The 19552-nt window shown below is 34.9% G+C and overlaps 1 protein-coding gene across 1 annotated transcript; it reads right to left on the reverse strand.

Moving 5' to 3' along the window:
* Nucleotides 1-2872: 2872 nt before the first annotated feature.
* LOC131868365 (homeobox-leucine zipper protein ROC7-like) lies at nt 2873-7532 on the reverse strand. Its single transcript, XM_059215638.1, has 10 exons — nt 7402-7532; nt 6245-6362; nt 5926-6114; nt 5448-5795; nt 4586-4687; nt 4281-4490; nt 3917-4079; nt 3524-3756; nt 3334-3429; nt 2873-3250 (listed from the first exon to the last, which is right to left on the reverse strand). The coding sequence occupies exons 1-10, from the start codon at nt 7530-7532 to the stop codon at nt 2873-2875; spliced, it is 1968 nt and encodes a 655-aa protein (XP_059071621.1).
* Nucleotides 7533-19552: the final 12020 nt, after the last annotated feature.

A 19552-nucleotide genomic window follows, 5' to 3' on the forward strand; every position in this document is an offset into this window, starting at 1 on the left:
TCTCTATTCTCAGCCTTTGCTATTTTTGCATAGTTGTTTAGGGTTTCTCCAAACCATATGAAGCAACAATACAATCTAGAATGAATACTATCCCACAACCTACACAAAATGGATACTATCCCAACATAAATTTAAGTGAGCCTAAGTTTTGATAGTCTATTAACACAGATATACCTAATGGTTGGTTGTTAATTTATTGTAAACAGTTTCATAAATTTCATTTTCAATACTATTTGTGTGAGTAGTGGGGAAATTTTTCATTCTTGAGGATTGAAAATTATAAACTTTATCAGGCGGTATCTATGTGATCTTTATAATCATAGAAAATATTTTTTTTTATTAATACAATAATTAATTTATCTCAATTTATATACTCCAAATCTGCACCCTTATATCAATCATAATACAGATCTCATTACTTGTGAAACACAAGGCAGATTGTAACTATCACTCAATCATAGCAAAGGAGAATTGTTATGTTCAATATTGCTATATTGAAAATCTTACAGTTATAGTAACCTCCACTATTCTATGATCTGTTACAAGGACAACAGAGGTATGGCTGCAACCAAATACCTGAAACAATAGTATAGTGCACATCATTTTGGTAAAAAGCTTGATCATTATATCAGTCATTGTCCACATTTCAAAACTTGCAAAAACAGATAGAGTTGATTGTGTATTTACTACTAACTTTCAAATTTGACATTAATATATTATTTGGATAGCTAGTAGATTGAAGGCATGCATTCTTTCCATTGAATATGTAAATCTAATTTCTCATATCTCAGGTTTTTACATGTAAAATATGTTCACAGATCTCAGGTTTCTACATGTAAAATTTGTCTTGGAAACTCTATTCCCCTTTAGAAATCCTTTCTAATTGCTAGTTTCTTCTAGTTCACAATTTGCAAATTTTAGTTTGATAATTTACAGCTGTAATTGTGATTGCACTACGGATAACATTCTAAATCTATGTTAGCTGTGCATGCATTGATAATATATCTTTATTGCTTTGTTCCTCTTAGATAGGGGACAAACTTGAACAAGTTTACCTTTGTTAGCTAATGGCTTTATTGGCTTCACTATGTTGAGGCTGCTATAAGAGGTCCTTTGACATGTTAGACCAAGGAATCTCTCTAAATTGTATGCTACTTGCTTCATGAAATTTTATTGTTATATTAGTTTCACCATTTGTTCAAACAACTCCAAAGTTCAAGTGGTCACCATTCATTTTGTAGATATTAAACTAAAATGATGACATTTATTATAGAACTAGGCAGACCTTATCCTCTGAGTGTAGGTAGATTGAAAGCACAATTTCAAAAGGGCTAAAGAATTTTGGTTAACAATTCTCCTACCTCAAACTTTCGCCACTGATTATGACAACTGGAAAAATATTATAGTTTTGGATTTAAAACTAATTAACTTCTAATGCATATAACGTCAATTCACAAGAGCTTATAACATCCATCATTGCTCCAATTAAAATGATATAAGTGAAACACTTACAATACAAGATCATGATAACTATAATATAATACAAGATATGACAATCTCAACAGATTATTTCCAAACAAAGAGATGCTCCCCAATACAAAGTACCATTTGAAAAAATGAACCTATCAACAAATAAAATACATAAGAACACTCACATAGCCAATGACAACAACTTTCATGACAAACTCAACTTCCTATGCAAATACCTATAACTCATTCGTCTATCTTTGTCAATCACTTTCTCTAGTTATGCACTATCTTTGTCAGGTAACTGTATAATGATTTATCTTAACAAATATAGCTCACTTTGTTGTTGCGTTTGTTGCTGAAAACAACAAAAAATACTAACTCCAACTATCTCATATCAAACTACAATATTGAAATGTTAATTTGTATAAAGTCTTCATCTATACACTATAGTGTACAACCTCCACATAGCACAATTAAAATATAGTTGTTAATGTGTTATTCACCATATATTTTATAATTACAGCCACAATAATGTTTTAAACTCACCCAAACTTTGCATTTACCATGAGAGAATTTGTAATATAGATAAGCTATATAACTCATGCATCAAATGGTAAATAGACTTCCTAACAAAATGTCATTGAACATCCAAAGATTTGATCCTTGCATACCAAGAAGGTTTTCTACACAAAAAAATTAATCTTTATCATAGTCCAACACTACATGAATAAAACTTTCTCTCACCAATCAAATTATTAGTTATTATTGTCTTTTTGGCTACTGGCCTTGGTATGTAAAACTTTAGATTTCAGCTCTTGTAAAACCTGTTTATCTTTATTAAAAACATTAATAATACTCATATTAAACTATAAATATAAAAACTAATTAAAAATTGAAAATATTTTTATAAAAACAAAATTAAAATATATATAATTATATTAAATCTTAATATAGGGAACAGTTACAATAAATGGTATATAGAAAGAATAGTGAAAATTATTTGGTCACGGCCTGATCATAGGGCCATATATCAGGAATCAGTGTTATATATGTAAAGTATCATAGAAACATAAGTAAAGTAACGCACAAATGCAATGTTCTGTGTAGAGGAGACATATAACATCAGTTACTACATAGTAAATAGAAGCAGTGTCAAGAGGAGACACACAAGCTATTTCAGTTCCTATACCAGGAGTTCAAATTCACCCAGAACTCAAATCTTAACTCCACTAGAACTTGCATAAATCCACCCAAACGGTACTCACGCCCATTTTGGTAACCATGGAAATTTCAATTATGTCATCAAAATAAACATATTTTAGTCTTTGTGGGTTTGAATCGAATCCACCTCTGTAAAAGGACAATGATATATTCCTGAGACTGCTGTAATTTGAGCACTCAATCATCTATACAATGCCAGAAATTTTTTTATTCTTTGGATGGTGTTATTCATAGTATTGTGGATTTTTTCAACATATGCACCGCTCAGACTGCAGTTGGTAAACTCTGTCTCAATATTTTGGAATATTAGTGTAAGTACTGAACCTACACTGTCAAGGCTGGTGGCCGAGGCTTCCTCATGTAATATAGTGGTTGGTATAAGTGAATTAACGGCAGTTGAAGTGTGATATGGTAGTACTGCAAATCCATGATGAGCGGCAATGGGTAATGAAGAAGCATCCTTACCATGGATGATGTCAACATTTATGGCTGTATACACACAAAAAGACCCCGATGCGTCTCTGTAACTATGTTTCAGCATCTTCTCTGTCTCGCCTTCCTGCAAATTCTAAAAGCATTTAACTCAAGGCAAATGAAATGCAGGAAAACAATTGCGGAAAAGTCTCGAATGTTTATACTCACACAATAAACATCAAACAATGAAATGCAATTTGAAGGGTCTGATCCATTTCCAATGCTTGTGAGTTCCTTCCATTCTCCACATGATAATAGTTTGTACTTCACAGAATAAAGGACAGAAAAAATCTCAGAGAATGATAAACAAAATACAATCCAGAGATTCCTAATAAGAATCAGAACACGTATAGTATACCTTTGATGCGGTTCGCTCATCCCCCAAAAAATTAAACAGTACGTTTGGGGGGACAGAAAGCTTGATAGAAGTTCCAACACAGACAATAACACCACTGGATTGTCCCACTTCGGAAGCGTTTCTTGTTGTGATTTTAATAGGGTCGTTGCTGGATTGTGAGAGTGCACTTATGTTTGCAACAAATTGACTGCTTATGTTCTGCGCCAATCTTATCATATTTGTCCGGGAAACATCTGCAAACATTATATACATTACATATTTGCAGACAAATTAAAAAGACTTGCTTGATAGCCTGACTACAATTCTACTGTACTTCTATTATAACAGGATTTGGGACCGATCAAAAACCATTTTACTTTAATATAAAACATGTCTTTTCAAAAAATTGAATACCTCCTTCGCTGGTGAGATCTACTAGAGTTTTAAACCAACAGCATTGCCTCTGCAAGCATGTCAGCCAATGCTGGGCGCCAAAGGCCATTTCGCTGTTGATGACTTGCTCAAATATTTTATGAACTATTCTATAATCTGTCTCACCCTGCTCTATCCAAATCACCTGCATTATATTATAAGGCATGATAACTGTTACATATAAATTCCCACTTAAAGTTGTCATTTTCAAATAACAATACAACAGATATATTACATATATCCATCTAAATTTTTTCAGGAAAAATCAGCTTATACTTAGATTCATTACAATTTCTTTGCTACTATTATAGTTAGGCCAAACGACAGAACTAAAAAGAATACAGACCTTTAAACACCCATTAGGCATATCTTGTATAACACATCCAGACGGATGCTTATGGTACCATCCAACGGAGGGCGAAATACTGTAGTTCAAATTTTCTAGAGAAAAGTCTACCACTATCCACATTCCATTGGTTGGCTGCTGGGAAAACCGAAGAAAAGATATATGTCTCGTGGGAACAAGAGGAGATAGAATCTGTAGCTCAGCATACATCTGCGCGAGGACATATTATATTAATATTCCATCGTTATGAAAATATTCGCTTAGAAACCATTAATTTTTTTCTTTATTAAGACAGACATTCATACCAGTTGAAGTAAACCATTTCTGTGACCACCAACCCCTTGAGACACAACTTGCAAGGTCTCTGCTCTTGTTACAATTAATGAAAATATTTTCTTCCATTTATTCTGCAACAACATATAGAAAATCCGATTTAATGTATTGCATATAAATTTGTTCTAAGTATCTAAAATGGTAGTGCTTTCCACGGCTGTTTGAAATAATCAAATATTCCGCCGAATCCTTAAATGCTCATCTTCCAAATAGCTGATCCAGTTATTGGTGGTGTGCACAATTAGCAACCAACCTTGTTGTATTTCCAAAGTCTTATAAAAGACAAAATATTAAAGTTTATATTTTAGGGATCATAAATCTTGTCCATAGCAAAATTTGACAGACTAGTCTTATAATCCAAACACATTAAAAAAACAGTAAAGAGACAACTGACGAAAAGCAAAGCACCACCAAATAAGCAAACCCTAAAACACTTATAGAAAGTTATGGAAAGTTATCTGAAGTTAAACGGAATGGTTAACATGCATCAAATTAAAAATATCAGTTTTGGTTAAGACATGTTACAAAATTTAGAAACAGATGTAAAATTTGAAAAAAAAAATAGAAAGTAATTCTCAGATAACATTAAAATCTCTAAGCCTGAATTTTATGCCTAAATCTCATGATATATAAATACAAGCATGAAGCCAAACAATATCACACACATAGATCTATAAAATCTTGAGACACTAGGGAATCATAACAGTGCAAGTTATAAGGAATTATTAGGAAAATATCATGATTTAGTACAGAATATCCCAATCTTGTCATAGAACATGTAAAAATTGCAGGGATCCTAAAAATTTCTCAATTAAAACCTTTAAAATATCATACCACATCCATGAAGAGATCAACCAATTCAGCTCCTGTGATAGAAACAATTGAGGTGTCCCTGCTGCCTTCTCTCTTCATGTTGCTGCTGAGCCCCATGCCCTGAGGAAATGTTCCGTACAACTGATTCGTATTCAGAATTTCTATTGTACCATCCGCAAAAGGTTTCTTCACCCAAACAGGCTCGTTTGCGTCTACCATCCAGATAAATTCTTCAGTGGCCTTTTGCGCAGCTTCCATTGCCGAGGATTCATCAAATGAAACACAAGTGGGTGTGGGCAATGTAATCTGGTTCTGTCCTGAGCTTCCATCTGTGATTGATCTGCTCTGGTTTCTAACAAGGGGATTGTTCTTCCAACACAACTCGAGGCAACTGCATTCAGTTTTTCAATCTACAGGACCAGAAGAAGATCGTCAGTGGACCAAACTAACTTATACAACACATAAATGCAAAAAATCCCATGCAATTATTTTGGCAAACCTCCGTTCTTAAAAGCTCATTTTCTAGAGCCAAGCTTTGCTGTTTGTAAACCATCTCTGTTATGAAATTAGATCCTCCGCACGTTTGACACCTGATATTGTTAAGTGTATTTCTCAGCGCCTGTCTATCCAGTCGGAATCTCTCGTTTTCCGTACGCAAATTAGCGTTGTCAGTACGCTCCTGCTGAACCTGGACCACAATAATGGATTTTTCAACAGAAGATTATTCATATATATCAAAAAAATCAGTGAAATAAAAATTTAAAAGAGGAAGAGTCGTAATTGTTAACCCTAACTTTGAAAGTAAATATATATACTACCTTTACTTGCGTGCGCCGGTTCTGAAACCAGAATTTAATTTGCTGTGATGTGAGACCCAGTTTAGTGCTTAGTTCTTGTCTGTCCTTTTCGTCAGGATGTTGCAACATCTTAAACACTCTGCAACAATAAAATATTTTGAAAAATAGTTTCAGTTTCATTGAGATCTGCAAGAATTAATGTTTTCAATTCAGAATCCCTTACAAATATATAAAATAATTAAGCTTATGTTCATGTATAGATGAGGTAATATTTGATAAATTGATATTTTTTATAATACAAAGCAAAAGATAATGTCAATAACATTAGATTTTCACAGATCTAAGATTTATTATGTTAAATCTAAGATCTAAGAAATTCTCAACAAGGAGCTACATGATTCAGTGAGAGAATCTTGTTTAATGTCCCTGGGAAGCTAATAAAGTATTACCCTTTTCTGCTAGATCTGAAAGGTAAGGAGCTGGACAAACATAGAGCATTTGCTGGGGTGGGGCTCAGATTCCTCAAGTGCCCCTTCAGGGACGAGAATCCAGAAGACCTGGGAAGAGAGGAAGAACTTATCTCTTTTGCAAGGTTGAATGGAATTCTACTACCTAAAATAGAAAACGAGGATCCCTAGGCTCAACAGGGTAGGAGAGGTGGTGCCAGAAGAGTGGGTCGTGGGGATGAGGAAGATCTTCGACTCCCCCTGTTGTGCCCCTCGATGAAGTTTGAAAGATAGGTTTCATATTCTGGTTATGCTTTTAGATATTTGGATGCTTTTTGATGGATACTGGTGTTGTTAAAGTTTTGGCTAATAGACATGTTAAAAACTCTCTGTTTCAATATATGAATTTTCGGCTCTGCCTTTACTGATAAAAAAGAAAAGATATTTTATGTTAAAAATAATAGATTTCCACAATCCATGAAAATGTTATGAATGATTTTAGATTTGATTGTGTATCAATTTTTTAGCATCAACATGAATACACAATCAAATCTAAAAATATTTCATTACATTTATTATGTTGATAATCTAATATTTTTGTATTAGATTGTGGGAGAGTGCATAAGAAAAAAGAGAAACTATAAATTGTTATAATATGTAAATTAAATCATGATCTTATTCAACTTAATATATTATAAAAGAAATAAAACATTAAAAAGTTAAAAATCTTACTCTTCCATTACTTCAACTTGATCACTGGTATAACGAGTATGTTTTCTGCCCAAATTCTTTCTCTCTGTGGAGCTTGCTCCTCCATATTCATTGTGGCCACTATTTCTATCTCCTTCAGAATTATCACTCATTTTTCCTTTTTTGATCAGTAATCCTCCTTTTAATCAAAGAGGTTTGAGTGAAATGCTTTTCCTCATATAAGAGTTCTGTAGTAGTAAATTATAATTTATTTGGATAGCAATCTTCTTTGAGTGAATTCCTCTAGTTCTTTATAATGGATAACAGTTATGTAGTAATGAATTAATAAATGTCACAACTTCCAATAAAATAATAGAAATATATATCTTGATACCTGACATCTATTTATTATTTATGTTTAGTTGATTAAGTGAAGAATATGGATACTTTCTCTATATATGTAGCCAAATTGACTTAAAAAAAGTTAGGGGAGCCCCAAAAAAAAGAGCTTGGAAGCTTTGGTATTCTAGTAACCAAATTTTACCTAATTTTTATTGGGATATAAACTGAACAACAAGATATCAAAATAAGTGGCATCTTAAATTATATTAGCATTTTTAGATTTACATTAATAAAAGTGAAACAATTATTTTATCATTAATTATAGGCACAACAAATTTATTATAATTTAATATTTATAAAATAAAAAATTAAAATACCAACCAATATTTAATATTAATCAGGAAATAATAAATGAAAGCTTGTTTTATAGAAATTTAAAATTTAATATTGAAATTCTTGTTTTTATATAAAAAATTATAATATTTTAAATTATAATTAATGAATTTTTTTTCAATAAAGGGGTAAAAAATTTATTAACTCTCAAACAAGAACATTATAAAGACAATCCAAAGTCCCAGGCTCCAAAAGAAAAACTCACCCAGCCTCATAACCATTCATATCCTCCACCAAGATCCTCTCAAACTCCTGGTGATAGTCAGGAGAAAGGTTACCCCACCCCTTCACCTTCTAGTTACCATCCTTCTCAGAGGCCCACTTAGCCAAATAATCAACGACCTTATTTCACTTGAATGGAATGTGGACAAACATCATGTGTTCCATCCTAGAACTAATCTCAAGATCTACTGAGCAACCAAAGCAAGCTACCAGTTCACACGAAACACCTTCTTGACAATTAGCCTATTGACAATAATCTAGGAATCCAATTCATAAATAACCTTAAGCCACCCTAGAGAAAAAGTGTGTTCAAGGGCGTGACTTGAATAGCAAGACCCTCAATAAAATTGTTAGCCTGCTGCCCTTGATGAATAGAAAAGAAGAACAAAACCTTACCCGTCCAGTCTCTTCCTACTCCACCAATCCCTGTTGAACCTAGATTACCACACAAAGAACCATCAATATTGATCTTCAAAATATCTTTAGGAGGAGGTAGCCATTTGCCCTCCCTTTGAACCTTCTTCTTCACCCTTCTACCTCTTCTGACACATGCAGAAGACAGAAACAAACCCTTAAGGCCTAGTCTTTCCACAATATCAGCATCTTCTCTATCCAAAGGGATCATCTCCTCAAATTTTTCTTCCACTGTCATACCCATAATTTTGTGCCAAACTTGGGAGACAACAAGGTTTTCTCCTCGAAAAATTCTTTGATTTCTCTCCAACCATATTTGCCACTAAATGAATGTTCAATACTCCACATTATCTGAAGAGAAGAGACCAAGGTAGGAGGCTTACCCCATCTTATTCAAAATTCCACCTGGGATGAGGCATGGACACAAGGATGTTTCCAAATACTCCATTACAAATGCCAGAGCTGGAAGGAGAAAGGGCACCAAAAAAAAAATGTGAATATTTCTCCTCACTTGTACCACATAGAACACACTTAGAAGGACCTTGAAATCCACACTTTCGAATATTGTCTCAGGTTAAAAATTTGTTCAAGGCAAGCATCCACATAAAGAAATTGCACTTAGGCCAAGAAAACTTATTCCAAACATATTTCCACCACTAAACCTCCCCCCCAGTCAACCGTGGAGATAGAAGTTTCTAATACCCACTAGCAATAGTAAAAGTTCCCTTGGTATATACGATCCAAGCTAGAGTATCCTTCTCCTTGATGGAGTTACAATACCTACTAGTTAAAATATCATACGACTCATCGCATTCCTCCTGCAAACCAATCACAAGCCAAGCTCCAGGATCCTTCCACTTTGCCGTCTCCAACATCCCATTGTAATAATAAGACCTGAAATCACCAACTCTAGACCAACCTGCCTCTTGGAAATATTGACATAAATATGTCAGATTGGGGTACTGTGAGATAATGGGAGGAAAGCTATCCCAAGAATCAGATGAGAAAAGAGCCTCCTCCCCCTTTTTACAAATCCAGAATAGGCCTTCCTTAACAAGATAAACTCCCTTCTTAAATGTATTCCATATCACAGACCCCTTCACTGTCACAGGATATCTAGGGATGTCTTCCTTTGGAACCCTTGGAAGCTACTTATGGGCCAGAATCTTTGCTCAAACTTGGTCCTATTCCACACATAATCGCCAATACATCTTTGCAACCAATGCCTGCCCAAATAGAGTAGCATGCCTTAAACCCAATCCCCCTAGCTTCTTCGGAGTACACATTGTTTCCCATTTAACAAGGCTCCACTTTGAGAACAAAAAATTACCAACCCACAGGAATTGTGTTGCCAAAGCATCCAAATCATTAACAAATCCCACAGGAGCCACCTGGATCTAACATCTATAAGTGGGGAGAGCCTGTATCACTAACTTGAGTAGTTGTATTTGCCCAGCGAAAGACAACCACCTATGAGTCCATAGATTCACCTTCTGGTGAAACTTATCTATGTGTACTGCCAAGAGTCCCGAGGAAGATTCCTAGAAGAGATGGTAATACCCAGGTATTCTAAGGGAAGAAAACCAATCTGGAACCTTAGAATTTGAGAAATCCTCAACTGAATAGGGCCAGGTGTGTTGAAGAAGAAGATGGAAGATTTATCCTTATTAATCAATTGACCAGACACTCCAAGATAGATATCCAAAACCCTGCACAAATTTGTAGTTTCTCTTATCTTAGCTAATCCCATCAAAAAAATGTCATCCACAAACTGAAGGTGCGACTGCGAAGCCACACCATCTCCCCATCTCCACCTATGAATAAGACCCCTCTCCATGTTCTTCTTCATCAATTTTCCAAGCCCTTTAGCAAGAAAAATGAAGAGATAAGGGGAAAGGGAGTCCCCCTGCCTCAAACCCCTAGAGGCACTAAAGAGCTCAGAGGGCTCACCATTAACAAAAATAGAGAAAGAGGTTGAATTCACACAACTAGTAACCCAAAGGATCCACTCCTCAAAACAAAAGGCTCCAAGAACTTTTCAGAGAAAGGACCACCACACTCTATCATAAGCCTTTTCCATATCAAGCATGATGAACATGGATTTTTCCTTGGAAGTTGCCATAGAATGAATAGTTTCTATAGAAATGACCACCCCATGAAGAATCTGTCTACCCTCCATAAAACCACTCTACTCCTTCAAAATTAGATACTTCAACCATTTTTCAATCCCCCAGTTATCATCTTAGAGATGATTTTATAAAACATTGCATAGAGAAATAGGGTGGAACTAACTTAACCGATCAACACCTCCATACTTGGGAATAAGTGCAAGGAAAGTGGATTTTAGAGCATGGAGAATATATTTGTTCCTCTAGGAATCTTTGACCACCTCCATTAACTCCATCTTGATTATATGCCATAATTCCTAGAAACATTCAATGGGAAAGCCATTAGGGCCCATAGCTTTCCGTTTCTTCATCTGAAAAACAACTTTTTCTAGTTCCTCAAGTGAGATAGCACCCATAAGATGCTCATTCATCTCCCTAGTAACTAGAGAAATTATGCAAGAGAGGACCTGGGATTCCTCCTTTGAACCCCCTTGAGAATCTTCCCTAAATAGGGAAGCGAAGTATTGAACGGTCTCTCGAGACATCTCTTGCATCGAAGCCACCTGTTCACCCACATTGTTGACAAGAACATGAATAGAATTATCATGACATATAGCTTTCAGTGACTGAAAGACAAAAGCAATTTTTTTATCACCTTCTTGAAACCATTCAATCCTTTCCCTTTGCTTCCAGTAAATTTCCACACGAAGTTCACCTTCCTCCAAATTTTTCATTCCCTTAGCTTCCTCCCTGCTAAGGACCTCAAGAAAAACATCTCTCTTATCTTTCTAGTAATACCATCCAACTCTTCTTGGGCAACCACTTTAGCATAGAATATGTTTCCAAAACATTTATGATTCCAACATTTAAGTTGGTACTTCAAAAATTGCAACTATTTGGCAAAGGTGTACATAGTAGTGCCGAAGGCAGGTCTTCCATTCCTCCACCACTCCACCACATAGTCATATAAAGATGGTGTTGGAATGGTTTTTCCTTTCCTTGCATAGCATGTAATACATTTGAAAGTCCTAGGGTTTAGGGTTTTAATTTTTGGTTGACAAGCTGCTGGCGGTTCCCATTTTTTAAGTAAAAATGTTAAGGGGTCTGTGTTGGCTTGATGCTGATTTTTGTATTGGATGAATTTATGTGTTGTCATTGATGGCACATACACACACACACACATGTATTCATATTGTCATAGTCATCTTAGTTAATTCAAACTAGTACTATTCCTAAGTCTTGATATTGCAAACCAATATCATATGTATAGAGTAAGTCTAACTGATATGAAGGTGTCATCTTAGTTAAGTCAACACTCTACCGGTATCACTGTTCCAACCAGTTTCATAGATTGTGCAATGAGTTATCACCAGTCGTGATGTGTTATCTCTAACCAAATTTAATGGTGGTGATTTGTGATGTGTTATTAAAGATTGTCCAGATTCACTAAACCTAGAAAATTGTGTTGAGGTTCTTGAGCCGACATGAAATCTAATGTCTATAAAAAGACATTGTGATGAGTTATTTTGATATGCAAGTTACAAGTGATTTTATGAGTTAGAGTTGATGCAATTTATCGAAGGAGTTGTAGAGTATGTCAGTGATGCAGTATTGAGTGAGCAGAAAAGGATCTATACAAGAAGAATGTGCTATTCCTAGATCATACCACCTGTTGTTTTCTAATCACTACAACAGTTAAATCCCCTAATCAGGTAAGCTCTAACAAGCTTCATTGTAGAAATCCTCTAACAAGGTGATTCATTAACTTGGATCTAAATTTTCCATTAAGGTTACCTTTAAACAGGTATGGCTCCTAATAGGGCTTTGGTATGTCTAACAAGATTTGCTCCTAACAAAATGCTTTGTAAACCTTAACCGGTCAGTTACCTATTTTTGCAGATAGTTAACTTGTGAGTCCCATCTCACCGTGGTTTTTCCCAATTGGGTTTTCCATGTATAAAAACTTGTGTTATGGTGAATGTTTTACTTGTTGTGAATTCTTTATAATACTTTGGATTGCATGCAAAGTCTTAAGTAAACTGGTTAATTGTTTTTACCGTTCTGGGTTTAAAGTGTTATTATTTTCACAATCATTGATTAACCCCCCCTCTTAGTGTTGTATATTTGTATCAATTGGTATCAGAGCCTAACTTATTTAAGCCTTAATCATTTGGAAGGAAACCCTAAAGCCGTTATGGAGGATATGAGTTATAGAGATATGGCTATAGTATTTGATGAAACTAGGGATGAGCTTGAACCCCTGAGAGATATATTCAAAGCTTCAAAAGTAAAAAGGAGAGAACTGACTGAGCAATTATTGGAGATCTCTGACAACAACTCTTCAAATGAGGCCAACATTGATGCACTAGCTGAAGAATTGGAGAAACTAAATGGTGAAAAACATAACTTAGCGAGATAACTTAAAGCCCTTACAATCCGTATGAGTCAAGAACATACTAAAATGTGGCCCTAAAAACTATCATTCAAAACCCTGGTTCATAGGGTTTCATGCAAGATGTGGCCCTAACTTGCAAATTCCATTATGGAATTCAACAGCTTCTTGGAAAATCCAAGTTAGGGGAGTGTACATTGAGATTCTAAAAGGGTATAATCTAGGAGTGAGGATTGGTGTGGTTACCACCAAGCCCTAGGCTAAACTACACAATATGTTTAGTCTAGGCTAGAAGGAGGAAAGAGAAAATAGTAACCAAGGGAGTGCATGGAGACCGGTTTGATGATTGATTTGGTCAATTAGAGGACAGGGGAACATGTCTAAGTGGTGAGTTTAGTTTTTCAAACCCATTCTCAAGTGGTTGCTTTGGAAAACAAGCCTAATTAGGCCTATTAGGTTTGTGTCCACAGTAGGTGCTTAGTGGTGCTGGAGCAGAGTCAACCCTTGGTCTCTTGGGTTTGGGTGTAAGCCCCAAAAGAGTATTCAAATATACAAATTGTTCCAAGGATGTTTTAGTGGAATTTTGAACAAAGTGGGAAATACCAGTCTAATAGGGCTACTAAAACTAGGCCTAAATAGGGTTTTCTTGACCCAGGTGCACAAAGGAGAGTTCCAAATTTGATTGGAAGCTTAGGGTGAATTTTACTAGTTGTGAAGCACTCCAAACTCTCCCTAGGAGGTGTAACTAGTGATTGGTTATCATTAGTGTGTTTAGAACCCTAGTTACGGGGTTGTATTAGGCTTTAAACAAGGCATAGAGGGGTGATTTTGGGTCTTCTACCCTTCTAGTTTCCAATCTCTGCATCAATACTCTACACCATATCATATGATAAAAAATATCATCATCCTAAACATTGCTATCTAACTGCATTATATACTGAATGGGTCTTTATGAAATTGGCTTTAATCGGAGTAAAGGATAATCTTCAAAAATCCTTTACACACCATGCTATATTGATTACATTATATTGAAGAAGTCTGCCATAACACAGAAAAGACTTCCTTCATAACAAACATCTAACCTACTGATGATTCCAGATAGGACCAGATGAAAAACATCATGTTGCATTAATCGAGAAGAAACATATTATCTTATTACCTTACCCATAACAATGTTGTAATCCTGCATCAACACCAGAATGTTTGAATGTAGTCAACTAGAGATGTATTTACACTATAATCTGGAAGACTTATGTGACTTTTGGACTAGTAATCATTGTAGACCTTATGAACTCTTGTGTTGGATTATGTTGCATGTGAATTTTATGTTGGAATGTTCTGAATCAATGTTGTTGAATCCAAAAACATCAATGACATCAATCCCAATATTCTAACAGACCATTCTATTGGGAGTTGCGGAATCTCAATGAGAGTGCTCTATTGTAGCCTTTCATGGAAAAGACAAAATGTGTCATCCCCATTCTAGATAAAAGGTCCCACACCTCTTCATTTTTGTGGATCTCTTTGCAAATTTTTGGCTCCAACCTCTTCAATCGACCCCCCATGTTGATTAACAAAAACATAGTCTATTTATAAAAGATCTGAAAGTGACATACAGATAACCCACAACTCATAACACTAACCCCACAAAATGAAGAACAATTACCAAAAAGGAAAATTTTAAAATTATCTTCACAATTGCCCACACAAATGAAAAGACATCTCACATCATGAAAAAACTTGCCAATATGCAAGATAAAATAGTTGCCGTTCCATCTAATTATTTCCCCATCCTTAGTAATTAAGGCCAAGTGGTGAAAAGAATGCTTCATACCAATAGCATCATTAATTAAATTAAAATCTTTTGATCCATCATAAGTCCTAGTTGGACTCTAGCATGCCCTCCACAATAACAACCAAGTCAGCATCCAAGTCATCTCCGTAGTTTGAATTCAAATAAGATTGGAGCACATTCTTTGAAAAAAAAATAAAACATCCACATCATTTTTCATTAATAACAATATAGGAGACCAAGTCCGTCAAATATGACTGAGTCCTTTCCTTCACCAATTTTCTTTTTAGCCTAGTAGGGCTCTAAAGAAAATTTAAAAAAAACCATTCATTGTGGTTTAATCCTTGATTAGCAGCTTCATTAACTGCACTATTCCCCTCCCTGAAAATATGTTGGATCTTAATTTTGGGAAAGAATCCCATGAGTCTTTTACTTTTTTCCACAATATTTTTTATTTTCTAGGGTATATTTATCTTTCCATCCTAGCAGTCACAATAAGTTTGGAGTCACCTTCCAAGAAGACATTTTGACAATTTAAATTATAGAGTCAGCTAAGCCCTTGCCCAGAAGCAATTTCCTCCACCTTGTTATTAGATCCTCTTCCTAGGCTCATATAGTACCCTTCTATCAAATGTTCCATGTTGTTTCTAATAATGCTTCTCACTCTTGATAAACTAGGGTTTTCCTTAGACCAGCCATAAAAATTGCATTTGATCCATCCATCATCCAGAGGGTTACAATGGCAATCTTTTATTAATATAAATTTATTCTAGTTCAAGTTCATAAGATTATGATTTATGCCCTAGTGTTATTTTATTCTTAAGTCCAGAAGGTTCAAAATTACCTTTGAAGAGCTAAATGAAGCACCATTCATAATCTCTTTAATCTACTATTTTATGATATGGAACAATACTTTACTGTTTGAAGCCTCCTCTCTGAATATCCTGTGGTTACGCTCCTTCCAAATGTTTCGTGCAATGAAAGGGTGGATTTGAAACCATAGGTTTCTAATGATTGGATGTGTAAGAGGATTGTGATTCCACTTCTCCATTAAGTCATTCATACTCTCTGAAAAGGTCTACATTATCATAAAATCAACCAGCAACTCTTCCCAATCTCCTTTGCAAATTGGCAGTGTAGAAAAATATGATCTATACTTTCAAGATACTTGTAGCAAAGAGTACATTTGTTGACAAGAGAGAAGCCTCTTTTATTTAGGATTAGGACTTTAACCCATGTCATGTTCCAATTGAATTTCTCCTTTGGATCTTCCTCAATAGCAATGTAGGCAGATTTAATTGAGAATGGATCTAAGGGATTATGACATCATATCTATTCATCCTCTCTGTAGGGAGAAAAAAAGGAGCAGTCATCCAAGGTAGAGAATAAATACTGAGCCCCCTCCATCATTTGTCTCATGTTAGCATTAGAGATATTTTTGTTGTTTCTAACATGATCTATAAAGTTTCTCCATCTGACCTGATCCCCCTACCACAAAACATAACCATGAACAAAGGTGCCATAAAATTGGATTAGGACCTTTTTAATCATCCTAAATTGGTTCAAGTCAGTAAGAGCTTTATCTTTTAACTAGATATCATCTGAGAACCTGGTACAGCTTCCCTCTCCAGCTAGTTTTTCCCCTCCCTTTCATAGTATAGTCTTGATTTTGGATATATTGTATAGACTATTGTGCTTACTGTCTCTCTCCAATATACATGTGGTAGGTTTTCTTCAGATAACATACTTCTAGCTACATCCAAGATAGTTTTGTTTTTCCTTTCTACAACTCCATTATGTTGTGGGGTCTAGGGAGCTGATAACTGTCTTCTGATTCCATTTACTTCACAAAACGTATTAAATTTTTAAGATGTAAATTCATCTCCTTGATCTGATCTCACACATTTGATTTTCTTTCCGGTTTTATTCTCTACCATCACCTTGAATAGTTTGAACTTCCCAAGTGCTTCTGATTTTTCTCCGAGAAAAGTAACCCAACACATTCTAGAATAGTCATCAATGATTAGCATGAAATATCTATCACCTTGTAAGCTTTTAGTTCTAGTTGGACCACATAAATCAGTATGAATTAAGTCAAGAGCATTATTGGATTTTTTTGGAATACTTTTGAAAGATATTGTAACTTGTTTTCCAAGTTGACATTCCTTACATACCGGATTGTGAGGTTTAACAATCTTAGGTAAATCTTTAATTGCCTTGGTAGTACAGATTTTCACAATGCAATCAAAATTTACATGACAGAGTCTCTTATGCCATAGCCAACTTTCATCAATATGTGCAATCAAGAATGTCTTTTCACTATTATTCAAATGAAAGATGTTACCTCTAGTTTGATTACCGGTTGCAATTTCCAAACCAGTTCCGTTCATAATTTTACATTTCCCATTCTTGAATTGTAATGAAATCCTTTTTCAACTAATTGACCAGCACTCAAAAGATTATGCTTTAAACCTTCAACATACTAAACATTGTCAATATTATGCTTACCATCAAGAGATATAGTACCTTTTCCTTTGATTAAACAAGCTTTATCATCTCCAAATCTTACTAGACCTCCATTATATTCCTGAAAAGTCAAGAATTTTCTTTTATCACCAGTCATATGATGTGAACATCCTGAATCAATGATTGATTCATCCTTGACTTCAATTTTAGCTGCTAGGGCCTGCTCTACCGGTTGAATAGTAGGTGCCAGTTGATCTTCAGTTATAGCAACAAAGACCCATCCATTGTCTACCGGATCCTCATCAGAATCATCAGTGACTCCTTCATCAACAAGATAACAAGATTTATCTTTATTCTTCTTAAATCTGCATCTTTGATATTCAGGGTTAGGCTTCTAGTTAGGCTTCTATGTTCTTCTAGCTTCTTCTCTTAGTTTAGCATGTCTATTAGGGCATCTTGAAGCCATATGACCAATCTTATTACAATTAAAACATAAAGGGTGCTTTACCTTCATACTTACTTCCAACTGGACCTTTGGGCATTTTCCTTGCAAATAGTGCTTCAAAGTTCTTCATTTTCTCTCCTACTTTCTTCAAGTTCTCTTCCATAAAAAGCTTTCCAATCAGATTTATCAAATGATGGTGTAGATGATGTTGATGCCTTAAAAGCTAAATCTGTCTTTATAGTAGCAACAAGACCAAATTCCTCAATTTTAAAAGCTGAAAGTTTTCCCATCAATGTGTCCCTAGTTACTGATGTATTAGGCATTGTTCTTAACTCATTTATAGCAATAACTTTCATTTTGTATGCCAGTGGAAATCCTCTTAAAACTTTTGAAACAATTCATCTTCACTTAAGGTTCCTCCACAACATTAAAAACCCAAAAAAATTTCATTAACTCTTTCCATAAAAGAAGAAATCTTTTCATCTTCTTCCATTTTCAAATTTTCACACCCGACTCAGAAGCTTTCAATTTTTGCAATTTTGACTATGGAATCTCCTTCATTCAATGTTTCCAAATGGTCCCAAATAGCTTTAGCAGTAGACCTATCTAATAATACCATGATTTGTTGATATGATAATGCGCTCAAAAGTGCTTCTCTTGGTTTGCAATCATTTTCTTCATCTTTTTCTAAGGTAGGTGGATTAAGCTAATTTTGAGTAGGAGTAGTATAGCCATTCTTTGTAACTTCCCAGATGTCCTTTCCAATGCAATTCAGATGTGTTAGAAGACATTGGATCTCCTTAAGCTGTTAAACTTCTACAAAAAGAGGACTAGGCTCTGATACCAATTGTTAGGTCCCAGAGACAACTGAGAGGGGGTGAATCAGTTGTCTAATAAATTCAAACCAAAAAAAACTTATCCAAACTTAATGCTTAATACTGGTAAACCAAACTTTATGCTGGTAGACAGTTAATCAGTTAATTGTAGTACCAGTGAAGATTAATGCATGAAACAGAAAGACAATAACATCCACAACACATAAAACCAATATTTGTACGTGGAAACCCTGTAAGTGGAAAAACCATGGTGGGATACAAATGGGGCCTGCACATGCAGAAAGCCCAAGTGCCTAGAGCTCACTGCTCAAACATAAATAGGAGTCACATTGACTATAATTGGATGGTTAAATCCAATAATAAAGTACTGCTCAAAATAGCATCTTCATATGCTAGATTCAATACCAGTGTAGTTCTAATATGCCTTCACAAAAACCTTCCTTCACCTTCAAATGATGTCTGTGTGTATATCTCTGCATATTCTCGCATATACCTTCTTACAAATCCTTTTCCCAATCACATATCGATCTTACAAATAAGATCTTACATATATACCATAACCTAAGACCAATTTTAGTAGGTCGGCTCTAAATGATATTACAATATAAACAATTTATAAGTAAATCAATAACCAATGCAATATATGATTCAACATGTCGGCTTAATGCATTTACAACATTGATAAATCATCTCCAAAGCGTGTCGTGCTGATCTAGAATAGATAAGCCTATCGGTGCTTATTTTGGACTTATTTGCTGGTAATAGCAAATATGCAAACACGAA

The sequence above is a fragment of the Cryptomeria japonica genome, chromosome 2, assembly GCF_030272615.1.
Source record: "Cryptomeria japonica chromosome 2, Sugi_1.0, whole genome shotgun sequence".
NCBI lineage: Eukaryota > Viridiplantae > Streptophyta > Pinopsida > Cupressales > Cupressaceae > Cryptomeria > Cryptomeria japonica.